At 41.9% G+C, this 16,068-nt stretch overlaps 1 protein-coding gene across 1 annotated transcript; it reads right to left on the bottom strand.

Moving 5' to 3' along the window:
• Positions 1-2,362: 2,362 nt before the first annotated feature.
• LOC115268193 (uncharacterized) lies at positions 2,363-7,753 on the bottom strand. The gene has a single exon (XM_029876245.2). It carries the CDS (start codon positions 7,751-7,753, stop codon positions 2,363-2,365), a length of 5,391 nt encoding a protein of 1,796 aa, XP_029732105.2.
• Positions 7,754-16,068: the final 8,315 nt, after the last annotated feature.

The raw sequence follows: 16,068 nt of genomic DNA, 5'->3' as shown, positions 1-16,068 counted from the left end.
TCAGCAAAGAGGAGTGAATATGAATGGAGTGAGGCGAATATACCGATCCTTGATTTCCACAGTTATTAATTGAAGGGCTTTCTTTGCCTGCCATTGCATGAATTTATATATTGTGAGGCAAGTACAATGATACTCTATGCCCAGGGAGTCGAGAAAATTTTCCCGGCCGGAACGGGAATCGAACCCGCTGTCTCCGGATTGGCGATCCATAGCCTTGACCACTAGGCTAACTGGAGACCCCGACTGAACCAGCATGCACCGTAAAATCCTCCTTTCAATGAAAAGTCTATATTTTACCCGATAAATTCCAAATTGAATAACCTCGCCATTGACTCAATCCTATTGTACCTACATTTTGACCTACAGAACTATTCTCCCAAATAGGATCGTAAAAACTTCATCCAACCATTCGAAGCTCCATACATCTCCGCTGGTGCTGGCCCCACGTCAGTAGCACATTCCACGCGTGGTCTCTCTTCAGTACGTTGCAATTTCAAAGCATGGCCGCATGTCGGACGGAAGAAATACGCCATTCCACATCGCGGCTAGCAGCAGCACCCTCACACGCTGCTGCTGGCTGGCTCTCTCCCCGAATACAGATGCTCAATTGTCATCGAATTTATTTTGAATTTATAGCCATCTCTGTGGTTGCTGCTGCTGGATCTCACATGCGAACGAACAAACATTGTGTACATCCACACCGACACCGCACCGGGGGGAATTGACGCCGGTATGTGCCGCCCATGGGGACATATTTTCATCCCGAGGGTACGTATCACACCGAGAGGTGAAGGCGATATCAGCGCACAGCAAAAAACATATCTAACTTGCCTTTCAAAGCGACTGAAGGGGAGCGTGTTTCGAAATGCACTGATTGAGGAGACGTTTTTGACATTTGATAAAATGCCGGCTCACGGAACTACATACACTTAAGTGAGCAAAATTAGGAAAAAGCTGGCATTGCTATAAAGGTTTCATTAAGGTTCCATTAATTATTTCAAATAATTTATTAGGTTCAACATCAAATTAATAATAACATTGAATCAACACATTGCCGCCATAATACTCGATAAGCAGTTGCAGCTCTCCAACGGCGTCGGTCACGCCCAAAGCTTGCCAGGGCACGCTCCACCTGGTTCGCCCATTGTGCTCTCTGATCAAATTTTGATCATTTTCATCAGGATGTTGGGTTAGCCGTAGACCCAAGTAACACCGAAAACATAATTAGAAGTCGTAAACTAATCATTTTGTCCTATAACAGTTGTTTCAAAGTTTTTCAAAACAAATGTTGTCTTGTATAAGTCATATTCATGATTCCAAAAACTAGTCTTTAATGATCTCTTATTAAAAAGTCGTATTTGAGTAAATATTTTGTCTTTTCAAACAAATCTGACATGTTGTTATCAATTTTGTTGGATATGTTCTAAATAACGTTTATTTTGCCGCAATATGACAAGTCTGATTAAGTTTTATATTTGTCTTAATATGTTCAACAAATATATTCTCGGTAGGGACTTTCGGTTCTTCAGATTTGTGCTCATGAAAATTCGAGCTGTGGCTTCGTCATATCTTCATCTTAACGTTTCGCTAATAAATGCAAATACATTACAACACTCCAATTTATTGGGTTTTACATAACAACATATTTCCTGTATTGCACGCGAACTTTCAATAGATTCTTCTCTATACTACTGCCGTCTAACTTACCCGATTATTGTAATAAATATATAAACTATCACAATATTTTGCAGCTCACATTTATATTTTACGACATAAAATGGCTTGAGTCTTCCTGTAAAAGTTTCTTCAAATACCACTTCAGACCACTTACACTATCAGGAGGATTTGTTTTGCTATTTATGGTAATGGTATAAGTTTGCTTGAATAAGATGAATGCGGTCAATAGTGACGTAGATCGCAAACGAAACTTCCTCAAATTTATTCATGCCTACCACACGATAAACAAATGAAAGCCTCTCTACAGCTCAACAGACTCAATATGTTTGATAAGTCGTATTAGAGTTGTTGTATATTTATACGAAAAATGATTAGAGGCCTGCTCTGGACCAACAATTGATGTGGCGAACTGTGGAAGACCTTGCAGCGTGATGGGAATTTCAGAGGCATTCACGAACGACCGAACACGGCAAATGCTTGGTGATAACTGAACTAGTTGGCTTTAATTTCATTTTATCTTTACAAAGCTTCAGTGTATGTGTGAGGTTGAACAAAGTAAGTAATTTTAAGGGGAGCCTAAAGTAATTGTGTTTATGTATATGTAATAAATAATTCTATAATTCATTGCTATAAATATTTAGTTTTCAGGATACGCAACATCCCGGCCCCCGTTGAAGCGCAGCATTCAACCAACAGAAGTTATTGTAGACTCCTCGCTTGACATCACTTTAGCATCCGGAGAGTCCTCTTCAATCGGTAGGAGACAGAGTTCGGTTGTTGCACGACGACGGATGCCACCTTGAGTGCGGACATCTACCACACGAACAATGTTGTCCTTGTTCGGATAAACTGCTACCACACGTCCGAGTGGCCACTGCTTGGGTGGGGACGATTCATTCTTCAACAGGACCATTGCTCCAACCCTGAAGTCTGTAGGGGTCTTTCTCCATTTGGTTGGGCGCTGATGCAACAGTCCTATGTACTCCTTAGCCCAGCGTTTCCATAAATCACCCATAGCTCGCTGAGTCATCTGAAATCGAGTAAGACGATGCAGTGGAATACTTACGTAGTCTGGCTCAGGTAGGTTGAAAGTTGACTCGCCTAGAATGAAGTGTGCTGGAGTGAGCACCGAGAGATCTTCTGGATGATTGGAGAGCGGTGTCAAGGGCCGTGAATTCAAGATGCCTTCGGCCTGAGCGATTCCTGTGCGAAGTTCGTCAAGTTCATACGGCGACGATCCCAGAATTCGAACGAGATGGTGCTTAAAACTCTTTACTGCTGCTTCCCATATCCCACCGCAGTGGGGTGCTCGTGGAGGGATAAATTGGAATTGAATACCCTTTTCCAAGCATTCATTATACCACTGATCCGATTTCAGCTGCTGGACCAGAAGTTTTCGCATCTCATTGATTTCGCGACTTGCGCCGACGAACGCGGTACTGTTATCGCAGTGTATAACGCGAACGCGCCCGACACGACTGACGAAACGCCGCAAAGAATTGACGCATGCCGTTGCTGACAACCCGGCGACGATGTCTAGCACAACGTATTTAACAGCGAAACACACGTACACTGCGACCCAGACTTTAACCGAAGCGCCCCTACCTGCTAATGCCCGAACGTGAAACAGTCCGCAATAATCGAGCCCCGTGTGTTCAAAGATCTTCGCTGGTGTTATCCGCTCAACTGGTAAAGGTGCCATAAACTGATTGCTTGGTTTCGGACGGCAACGAAAGCATGTCACGCAACGATGTACTGTCCGTCGAGCGAGGTCCTTGCCACGGACTGGCCAAAATCGTTGCCGCATTGTGGCTAGTAATTGAGTTGGACCAGCATGGAGAGTTTGATGATGTATTGATCTGGCAATAAGATGGCTTAGATGATCATCACCTGGCAGTACCATGGGAAGGCGATTGTCATATGATCCAAGTAGTTTGGTCAAACGGCCATTCAGTCGCAGCAAATTTGAAGAATCCAGAATTAAATCAAGGTTCTTGATTGATGACTTAAACTGGGCGTTCTTCAGTGAACTCTGCTCTTGTGGATTACCTTGTAGAAACCGAATTTCGTTTTTGAAGCTCACGCGCTGAGCAATGCGCACCAGAGATTTCAGAGCATCGTCGTACTCCTGGACTGTAAGGTTTCCTGTGGCCCTCTCTGATTTCGGTGATCGACAATTAGTTATGAATCTCAGACAATAAGCTGTAATCCTAAGAAGAGGTGCAAACTCCGAATGTTTTCGTATCGTTGAATCATCTGAAGCATCTGAAGTATGCAGCGCTACTGTCAATTTCCGTTCGTTCGATATGTGTGTGCTTATGGCTGAAGAAGCAGGTAGGATCTGCGCAGACCATTCTTCCGACGGGAGCAACAAAAACGAGGGCCCACTCCACCAAAGCTGGTTCTGTGTCAGCTGACGAGGCTCTACTCCTCGGGATATGTAATCCGCTGGATTTTCGGTGGTTGGGACATGTCGCCACTGGGATCCTTGAGTAAGTCGTTGTATTTCCGAAATCCGATTTGACACGAAGACCTTCCAAGTAGCCGGAGGAGACTTGATCCAGTGGAAAACAATGGATGAGTCCGTCCAAAAGATTGGCTGTCCTGAGAATCTAGTTGTATGGAGCACGTTGTCGACTAGTTGGCTTCCCAGGACAGCAGCACAAAGCTCCAGTCTAGGAATGGAGAAGCCAGCTACTGGAGCTACTCGAGACTTTGACATGAGCAGATTACTAGTTTTTAAGCCGCTATCGCTCGTTGCCACCGCGTAAATGCAGCACCCGTATCCCCTTTCGGAAGCGTCGGTGAAACAGTGGAGGTCATAACCGACCATTTCAACCTCGAAAACCCATCGAGGTACACGGAAATTTCTTACTTCTCCTATGGATGATCTGAAGGACAGCCACCAGGATTGTAGCTTCTTCGGTAGCTCATCGTCCCAGTCCAGATTTTCTTGCCACAATTGTTGAACGAACATTTTGGCACTGGCCACGATAGGCCCCACGAGACCTAGCGGATCAAAGAGTTGGGACATCTCTGACAAGGCGATTCTCTTAGTTACCTTGGTCAAAGACGGCAGGTTTGGTACTTTGAATCCGAGTTGATCATCTGAAGGGAACCATAGTAGACCTAAAGTTTTTATTGTGGTTGAACTGTCTAGCTCCAATTCCGTAGTTGTCTCCTTGAGCTCCTCTGGAACATGTTGGAGAATTTCCGGATGATTGGCACTCCATTTACGAAGCAGGAAACCACCCCTTTCCAACAGACATGTAAGCTGCCGATTTTTTTCTACCAACTCCCCTATGGTGTTAGCACCCGTAAGCGCGTCGTCCACATAAAAGTCTTCCTTCACCACTGGTGCAGCCAATGGGAACAAATCACCATCGTCTACTGCTAATTGGTTGAGCGCCCTGGTGGCCAAATATGGAGCGCAAGATGTACCATATGTTACCGTATTCAACTGATATGTTGTTAACGGTTCGGATTCATTTTTACGCCACAAAATCTGTTGAAGTGCGCGGTCGGATGGATCAATTAGTACTTGACGGAACATTTTCTCTATGTCTGCCTTCATAACATAGCGATGTAAGCGAAAGTTCAGTAGAACGGTCTGCAGGTGCGGTTGCACGGTCGGTCCGCAAAGAAGCATATCATTGAGAGACATGTTGTTAGAACTTTTTGCTGAGCCGTCAAATACTACCCTGATTTTTGTAGTCGACGAATCAGGACGGTGTATTGCATGATGCGGCAGAATGAACTGGGGCATCACGTCACTAGCCTTCACCTCCTCCATGTGCCCAAGCAATTCATATTCGTCCATGAATTCCTGGTAGTTTGCGCGGAGAGCTTCATCTGTGCGGAAACGTTTCTCCACTGCTGTAAATCGCCGAGCAGCTCTACTCCATGTATCTCCAATCAAGGGAAGCAGTTCCTGGCGAACCGGTAGACGCACCACGTATCGTCCATGAGCATTACGGTAGTGTGTCTTTGCTAAATGTTCCTCACAACGCGTCTCCTCGACAGTAAGCGCCTTGCCATGGTCAAAATCTTCAATTTCCCAGAATTTCTTGACTTTAGCATCCAGACTGTCGAGAGTGGAGACCAGACAAGCGACTGGAGCTGGCGTGTTGGTGGGTACTCGTCCGGCAATTACATACCCTAGGCTGGTCTTGTGCAGAACTGGAAGGTGGTCGTTAAAACTTATTTGCTCGGCTTGTAGGAGGATCGCAAAAAGCTCTGCGCCAACGATGATGTCAACGCCATGGCTAACATTGAACTGTGGGTCTGCAAGCGGCAAGTTCTTGGGGATTTTCCAGGTGTTGATGTCCACGGTACTTGTTGGCAGACTCACGGTCAATCTGGGCAGCACCAAACACTCTAGGAAATACTCTTGGTCATCGAAGCGAGAGGAGAATTGCACTGTTACCATGTACCGAACATTGACTTGAGACTGGCCTATGCCACTGACCGGTACATTTATCTTCGTACGATTCAATGAAAGACGCTGGCACAATGATTCCGACACAAAATTTGACTGCGAGCCACTATCCAGAAGCACGCGAGCGAGTTGGCATTTCCCAAAACTGTCTCGAACTTTAACGAGTGCAGTAAAGAGCATCACTGTTGAATCACATGTAGGCGAGCCTGTTTGGTAGATATTGGACGGTGATGTAATTGTACCCGACGGAGCAGGGAGGGGCGAAGAAACCGACGGCGGCGGTAACGATATCGAACGACCAACCGAAGCGACCGCGGTGTCGCTTAAGAGAGCAACGTAAGGAGAATGCGACGGCCTTTGAGTAGTTTCGACCTGCAGGTGCTGCTGGTCCACCGGGATGTCTTCGGGTTGGGTGTGTGGTGGAGCTTCCATTGCAATCAACGTGGGTGAGAGTGGAAGGTGAAGTAGTGTGTGATGTTTTCTTTGGCAATATTTACACGATCCGCCAGTACAGTTCTTAGCCAGATGTGATGACTTCAAGCAGTTTGTGCAAAGATTGCTTCTTCTGACGAAGTCAAAGCGTTGCTGGGGCGTCTGGGCCCGGAACGATTCGCATTGGAATAGAAAATGAGGTTGCTTGCAACCGGCACATCTCGGCGTGGACTCAGATGCTGAGTGAGAGGTAACCGATCGAGATTTAGGAGATTTGATCTCCGATAGAGAAATAGCGGTTTGGGAGAGCTTTAGTGATAGTAGTGTTCGAGAATGTTCATGAGCAAATTGTAGCAGGTTGTCGTATGACGGACGTACAGTTTTATCTCGTTGGTTTTCCCACAATTTCTGCGTGTCGATGTCCATTCTGCTAAACAGAAGCTCCACCAACACAGAGTCCCAATGTTGCGCCTTCGTCTCCAACGAATCCAAAATCTTCACGTGCTTTTCGAATTCATCAGCTAAATCTGACAAACCCGCTGCTGATTCCACTCTCATAGGCGCGATCGAGAACAATGCAGAAATGTGTTGTTTGATCAAAAGGTGTTTGTCTTCGTAGCGATCGCAAATCATTTTCCAGGCAATGGGATAACTGGCCGACGTGATCGGAAATGAACAAATAACGCGAGCTGCGTCCCCCTTCAGTGTAGCACGAAGGTAATGCAGCTTTTGAATGGCCGACAGTGAAGTGTTGTCGTGAATCATTGCTCGAAAGAGGTCATGGAATGCTGACCAGTCCTCAGGTCTCCCATCAAACTCAGGAAGCCTTAATTCCGGTAGACGCACTCCAGATGCAACAGTGGGAACTGCCTCGTGTACGTGAGCGGGTGGAATAGCTTGTGGAATAACGGTTCGTTTGCTTGACAAAGAACCCTTTAATCTGAAATACAGCGTTTGCATTTCAGCGCGACTTTCGGAGAAGACTGGATCACCAAGACGATGTGAATCCAGGTCAGTCTCTACCTTTTCCAAATCTTCCATCAGTTTGTCCAATCGTTCGAGACGAAACGGAATTTCGGCCGACTTCGTCTCATCAAAATCATCATCAAATTCGCGGATCAAGTTGATAGATCCAACAATATATGCACGTTTAGCTTGCAATTGTTTTAGTTGCTTAGCCTTCTTTGTTCGAGTTGAGGTCGCCATTTTGGCCAAATAACAATAGATAAAAACGTGCACCCACCTGCTCACAGCGTACTTATCCTGCTGTATAACCTCCGACGACCACAACGTCCTGGTTGTTACTTGACGGACCCGTGACGGCGAATGGTGACGGTGATGGGAATTTCAGAGGCATTCACGAACGACCGAACACGGCAAATGCTTGGTGATAACTGAACTAGTTGGCTTTAATTTCATTTTATCTTTACAAAGCTTCAGTGTATGTGTGAGGTTGAACAAAGTAAGTAATTTTAAGGGGAGCCTAAAGTAATTGTGTTTATGTATATGTAATAAATAATTCTATAATTCATTGCTATAAATATTTAGTTTTCAGGATACGCAACAAGAGTAATACTTTCAGTCTTACTTCCAATACTTGTTTTGGTTAAGTTCTGTCGAAACATAATATGTTTCATTTGTTCTTATGAAGTCATATTTAGGGTTTCTGCAGTATGTATGCAAACATGTGTAACATGATGACATATTCAATATGTATCATAAGTCATATATAAGTAGCATTTTCAGTATTTCTTTCAATACTTGTTTTCGATGAAGTTTTTGTTAAACATAATATGTTTTGTTTGTTTACATTAAGAGGAAACAAACCATCATCATGATGATTAACCTGGGCTTGTTAGGGGAATATCTGTAAATAAAAGGAAAATCGGGTTAAGTACGGTTCCTTTGAATTCCACTAAGAATTTGCATCCTTTGACAGATACGTATTTCGACCTCAACTGTAAGGTCGTCTTCAGTGTCTTGTACTTGACTCGACTCAAGTCAAGTACAAGACACTGAAGACGACCTTACAGTTGAGGTCGAAATACGTATCTGTCAAAGGATGCAAATTCTTAGTGGAATTCAAAGGAACCGTACTTAACCCGATTTTCTTTTTATTTAAACCATCATCGTTTGGCAAAAACTCAAAACCAGTTTTCTCGCTGAAATCTCAACCAATGTTAATAAAAATTTATCACTGCACTCTGGTCACCATTTGGATAACAGTGAAATAATTTTCAATGACGGTTTTATGACTTAGAGGAAGAAAACTGCTTTTGAATAATTGATGATTGAATGATGGTTATTTGAACCTTAAGACATATTGATGTTTTTTCAATATGTAAACAAACATATGTAACATAAACTAAAGTAATTTTTTTTAACAAGGCTATGTTACACTATCGATCATAAAAATGTCAATATGATGTTCAATATGTAATAAATTAAGAACAAAAACTATACTTTCACCGTGCCAATGCTCTACAATTTTGATTGTTTTATTTAATAAAAATTTCAATTGGCTCGACGGCATACATCAATTTTATCATCCTGGAAAAACTAGTAGTGTACCATTTCTCTAGATGGAAATTCTTATCGACTTTCAAAGCATTTTTTTTTATGAAAAATTACCCATTTTACGAACCGACAACAATGTTGATAATGATATTGATTTTCAAATTGTCAAATTTTCGTTTAAAAAAATCAGCCCAAAAATGTGAAATACATATTCTTCTTCTTCTGACGTTGTCAACACTGGACCAAAGCCTGCTTCTCAGCTTAGTGTTAGTCTACGAGCACTTCCACAGTTATTTATTTAAAGCTTCCTCTGCCAATGTCAATTTTGCATGTGTATGTCACTTTAAAATTTCTTCATTCGTATCCATATAAATTGTGATGGCTATATGTATGACATTGTAAAAGGAATATTCTCAATTTACATTTACAAATTTTCCAGATTGGTAAGCATTAAGCTAATTTCTAATCATATCTCGAATCATTTAGCATGCTGTGTCCAAGTATGCCATTTATTCTTTCATTATTACTTTTTATATTTATAAAATATCCAGTCAAATATCCCATTTGCATCCATGATGTATGATTTTTTTTGCAGGAATTAGAAATATTATTTAGGAAAACAAAGCACTTTAGGTTACACATGCTCAAGTAAAACGATGGTTTTGATTTGTTTTATTTTATTATCCTTCATAGATACGTGTTTATAAGGCGCATTAAATTTATCGAAGTACAAATGCCTATTTCACCAGAAAAAAATGACTCGCACCACAATTTCTGGTCATAGAAAGCCAATTTTAAGTTGAAATAGTTAAGCTGAAATAATATCGCAAGCCATATTTTGCACTTGATTAGTTTTTTTTTTGACATTTTGAAACTTAGTTGATTACGGTTATGCAACAAACATTGATTACGCTTTAGAAAAAAAATGAATTTTCATCCTCAATTAGAAAAAGAAGACGTGTAGTTTGTTTATTGAAAGTTGTCAGAATTAGGTACTGTAAAACATACTAAGAAACATTATTAAGTATGCTTTGATCCATATAGAACATGATTATAACATCTCAAATATGTTGCCGAAGCTCCACCTTCTGCGCTTTTTCGGTCATATATCTGTCTGAAAAACGGTTTTATTGTTATGAACCAAAACACAGTAACTGGTCATAAGTAACAATTTTAATTTTATCAAAGTTTTTTAGCGATTCAAAAATCATAAACATAAAACCATTGATGCCGACTTGAAAAGGCTCTCGAGTTCTTGTATGCCGCAATAAGCGCACGTTCTGGCTAGTTGGCTCAGTCTTATTAGGGTCTACAGGACTTCGTATGCAAACCGGCTTAGGATTTCGGGTTGTATCATAGTTTTATCAATCTACTAAATAAAACCATCTTCTGACTTGTCAAATAATTGTTTTGATTATTTTTCACTCTCAATGTTCGATCGTCAGAATAAATTATGCTTGGTTGTTTATCCAGCCATCAATTGGAAAGATGCAGATATGGAATTCAGATTTGTTTTCCTATTTAATACGTGTCAGGAGACATGCCACGGAAAATTTGTGGTGAATGTGACTGTGATAATGACAAAAACTAAGTGCGCCACACAAACTATGCATAATTTGGAAGTTAAATGCATTTAATTTACTCGGTGGAATTGGGTGCAAGCAAGGTTTTTTCAACACAGCGGAGTTTAAAAGACATTATGTAATTTTTCTAACAAAATAAAATGACGGAAACGTGTTGTATGGTTTAATTTGATCTTAAGCTGTACGTGAAATCATAAAATTGAATAATATTTTTTCTGTATTTACATGAATTATCCCGGCTAGGCGACATATTTTTCTGATAAAACTCTGTGTTCCTGATGATTCCTCCAATAGGGCTAACCTCCTGAGGTAGTCATAACTGAGCTCATGATAGAACTAGCGGTTTTATCACAGCATATTTTTGGTTTATGTTACGGCCACGAAATCTTTTGTTGGTTTTATGCATTGCCTCACAGTTTTGTGTATTTGTTTACAAAAAAAAATCTCTCCGACAACAACCGCAAATGTAAGTTTTATTGAAATGGTATATAATAAATGATAGAACCAATTCATGTCTACTTGCAAGTCTTTAACTGAAGATGTTTATAGCAAAAGTTATATGATAGGTTTATGGAACGCCAAAAGTTCAAAGTAAAAAACTACCACATAAAATTAATTTAGAACAACTAGCTTTTTGACATGCTCGTATAAAACCAAAATAAAACATGAATAAACCTTGAAAGCATGCTGATTGTTACTTGGGATTGGAGTCGAAATAATTCCTATAGAACATGTTGTGTTACTTGGGGAGCGTAGCGAGCTCGTGACTCATGCTTCACCGTTACACACCGTTCTCTTGCACGTCGCCGACGATCAGTTTTACCACGTGTTGCTCGAAAACTCCGAGTGCTTGCAGATCCTCCTCGAGCATAATCCGTGTCTCGTGTCCGTAGATGACCACTGGTCTTATCCGCATTCTGTACATTTGGTGCGTGGGTGAATCTTTTCTGGCCGCAGTTTCTACTGGAGCCCGTAATAGGGTCTGGGACCAATTGGGCAAGGGGACCTATTTTAGGTACTTGCTGCCATTACTCAGTTAATTTTGAACTAACTGACTTGATTTTTGGGGCACGATCAGATATGTACTGTATCTAGCAATGATCAAATATTGAAGACAATCGGATTTAAATTGACTAAGTTATAGCAGCAAGTGCCCAAAACAGGTCCCCTTGCCCAAATGGTTCCAGACCCTAGGAACGGCTTGTCACGTTTGTCTGCGATATTGTCAGCCGTTAGCAAGGAATCGAGGTAGACGATATCTTCTACCACCTCGAAAGTATCCCCGTCAAGCGTAACATTGCTGCCAAGGCTTGTCCTGTCTCGCTAAGTCCAACCCAACCTACCAGCTTGTACTTTGTTATAGCCGCATAAACCTTTGCTGCTACACGTTTAAGGCTGGTGTACAGTTCTGCAACCGTTCCAAATATTCTAGCAACAATATTCATATCATCAGCAAAACAGACAAATAGGCCGGGTTACGTGAAGATCGTATCCCGGCTGTTGAGCCCGGCTCGTCGGCTAACACCTTCCAGAGCGACATTGAATCTGACTACTATACAAAAGTCCATCTCCTTGTCGTAGTCCCTGTGATGACGAGTACCTTACTCATACACACTTACATTAAATCGCCGACCTCAGCAAACGGATTGCCGAGAATCCAACAGCCGAGAGTCCGGCAAATATTTTCACTGAATCTCGGTAAAAGTTTTACCGAGATGTCGTTAAAACTTTGCCGATGTCTCGGTAATCCAACTTTTTACCGAGATCACGGCAAAGTTCACCGAGACTCGGTAATGGTTTACCGAAATCTTACCGAGAATCAACATTGTTCACTACCCTCCGACGCATACGCACCTGAGTAATGGTGCGACAGCCGGCATACACACTGCTGCGTGGCAGTGTAGCATTTAGTCGTTGATGCACATTCGGGTTTGCCACACGCGATTACCACAGTCCCCATCAAGATTCGAATAAACTGGATAGTTCACTCGCAATCCATGTGCTGTTCTGCACACCGTCCATCGCTGCTTCTATCAGTCTAGTAAGCTCCCCGGGAAAGCTGTTCTCGTTTTCGCATGCTATATTACGTGAAAAAATCGCTCGTTCTATTTCACAAGTAAACCTACTATTCTAATTCTTGGGCCTACTAATCCGAAGGGGTATATATGTATCATGTAAAAACGTTACTTATCATTTAGATAATCTAATAAAAAATCAGGATAATCTCGCAAAAAAAAATTCCAATTAATACAATTGAATGCACTTTGTAAAGCAAGAGAGTCTAAGTTAGAGTAATCGCGACAGTAAACACTGGAATTATCCTTGGGTGATCCTATTTTCAACGAAACAAACACCATGGCATGGTTTAAGACTCCATGCAGTAAAATTTGATAGTGTTTCAAAACCTTATCGGGCGAATTAGTCAAGCAAAAGCCTAGCAATGAGTAACTCGTTTAGAGCAAAAAGGGTGATTCACTGTTAGCCCGGGAGCGGTCACGTCGTGTACTGAGTACACGCACCATGATAAATGCACGCTTGTTGTACACAGTGTGAACGTAGTGCCGCTGCAGGTAGTCGAAGACCCGACTGCTCGAGGGTTAATGCAAACGTATGCCATCCACTAATGCGTAACCAAACCATTGACAAAGACCGCCAGCTAGCTAAGAGTTGTGTGCTTAGCTGGTAGTGCAGCTTGGACACTGTTGTCCTTCTGACTTCAGCTAGATTGAGGAGGTACGACCCGAGCGTCTGTTCACCAAGGAAGTGCGGCTCAAACAGCGTCTGTTCTGGCATCCAGTGGCTGAGTAAGAAATGCTAGATCCAAAGTGGTAGCCCCATCAGCGTTGTTGTCCCAGTGTGGGTTGGGACGTTAAACAGAACTGGGAGTGTTGGCGTAGGCCCAATAAGCCACCTGTGTAAAAATCCCCATGATCCACAGCACGAATTTATGCTGGCCTGCTTACTCCCACAGAAAATGTGACTTTTGAGCGGTGCCGACACCGCATCATTTGCGAGAGTGGCCCTGATACTCGAACTACGCACATCACTCGATCTATCGTCGCCTTGATCAATCGTATAAGTTTATCCGGGAATCCGGATCTGACTCTCTCTCTCTCTCTCTCTCTCTCTCTCTCTCTCTCTCTCTCTCTCTCTCTCTCTCTCTCTCTCTCTCTCTCTCTCTCTCTCTCTCTCTCTCTCTCTCTCTCTCTCTCTCTCTCTCTCTCTCTCTCTCTCTCTCTCTCTCTCTCTTCTCAGAAAAGATCCTGGACCGACCGGGAATCGAACCCGTCACCCTCAGCATGGTCATGCTGAATACCCGTGCGTTTACCGCCTCGGCTATATGGGCCCCGTGTTCTTATCAGAAAAAATATTCATGTTAAATTCAGCGACAAATAATGCGCATAAAGGGAATGCTAGAGTTAGTGCATATTTACATGAGATATCATGTAAATTTACGTTACAATCGTGTAAATTTCCGCTAATAGTCATGTAACCGGTGGGAGTCCATGATGGTTTTCGCGATGGTTGGCGGAAATTTACACGATGGAAATGTAATTTTACATTATATCTCATGTAAAAATGCACTGACTCTAGCATTCCCCTTATGTGCATGATTTCTAGCTGAATTTTAATTACATATTTTTTTCTGTGTATATAAGGAACAATAAAGGGCCAACACTGATGCCTTAGGGTACTCCAATATTGCACGTTCGTACTGAGCTGTGGGAATCCTCGATAGCTACATATTGTTGCCTATCTTTCAAGTGGAAATGGCAATGTTATTTGCAGTACCACGTATTCCGAAATATTCTAATTTCTGCAACCAAATGTTGTAATTCAGGGTATCGAACGCATTTTTCTAGATCTATGAAAAGACCACCAATAGCACATTTATTATCGATCTTGTTAATTAAAATAATCAACTATTTCTACTATTGCTGTTGAAGTACTACATCCTTTTCTAAGCCCATATTAAAATTTGTATAAAGTATTGTGCTTATTCAAAAACTTTACTATTCTTTTAAGATTGCCTTTGCTCTTGCAGTAACATGATGCTGACACTCTCGCTCCGTGCATCTGTTGCAAGCTTTATCATGGGATCACACGTTCTCGGATCATGTTACAAGTCGCGATAAATTTTATTCATCACGATTTCAACCACTTATGGACCAATAAACAAAATTCATGAATGAAAACAATACATTCATTGGCATATCTTGATATTAAAGCAACAAGAATGCACAAACAGTGAATAATTTTCGGTATTTATCATTTGGACTTCATGATAACGATCGCATCATGGCCGCACATGCCTCGCGATTCATTTTTCGAGGAGCGTGGTTTGTTATAATGCTTGACGACTACGTTCTATCGTTGTTGCTATGATCGCGCGATGCGCTACAAGAGATTGAGGAGGTTAGCCGATTGAAAAACAGCAAAGCCGCTGGAGCAGATTAACTACCAAGCGAGTTACTAAAATACGGGGAAGAAGTACTGGTCAGAGCACTACACTGGATCATTACCAAGATTTGGGAGGAGGAAGTATTATCGGAGGAATGGATGGAAGGTATCGTGTGTCCCATCTACAAAAAGGACGACAAGTTGGATCGCGGAAACTATCGCGCGATCATACTACTGAGCGCTGCCTACAAGATACTCTCTCAAATTTTATTCCTCCGTCTATCACTGTTTGCAAGAGAGTTTGTGGTGCCAATATCAGGCTGGATTCATGGGTGAACGCAGTACAACGGACCAGATGGCCGCCATACACCAGGTGATGCAGAAATGCCACGAATACAACGAGACCACACATTACTTGTTCATCGATTTTAAATCAGCGTATGATACAATCGTATGATGGTAGACAGCCATGGACCGAGCAGAATGGAGACGACTACTATGTAGAGCAGAGGTCACTCAGGTCTTAGTCTGACCAGTAAGGTATGTAAGTATTGCATCCCGGATATAACATCTTTGTTAGAAATAGGCAAAAGATTTCCTTCAGTGCTTAGTGAGCCCCGAGTTATCCGTTGCATAGTATTTTTCGTTATATTCTGCCATGGATGCAGTTGAGTAACAACAGAAGAAAGGGAAAACAACAGTTGTTGTAGTATCATGTCTAAAAGGTAGTTAGCAGAACATCGTAACGAGAGTTATTAATGATGCAATATTTGGGATGTTGAGTCGAGTATTGGAAGACAAAAATGGAACTTAAATGTAAGTTACTAAGCAAATGTAAGTGTAATATAAACTAATAGAATATGAACTATTTGCAGTCTTGAAGCTGCCGAAACTGTAAGCTGCTCTCGAGAAGTTTCGCTTCTTCCAAGAAATCACGTTCTCAACAATCTTTGAGTCTAATTTTGCATTTTAACTTGCCTATTATTGCATTTTAATAAATCTGTATTAAAATCTCCTATG

The sequence above is a fragment of the Aedes albopictus genome, chromosome 3 (assembly GCF_035046485.1).
Source record: "Aedes albopictus strain Foshan chromosome 3, AalbF5, whole genome shotgun sequence".
NCBI lineage: Eukaryota > Metazoa > Arthropoda > Insecta > Diptera > Culicidae > Aedes > Aedes albopictus.
Note: the sequence above shows the minus strand (reverse complement) of the source record. Positions and strands in the feature narration are given on the sequence as shown.

What these genes read in the sequence shown, in the direction of transcription:
- LOC115268193 (XM_029876245.2), bottom strand. Translation starts at nt 7,753, where the DNA reads ATGGCGACCTCAACTCGAACAAAGAAGGCTAAGCAACTAAAACAATTG.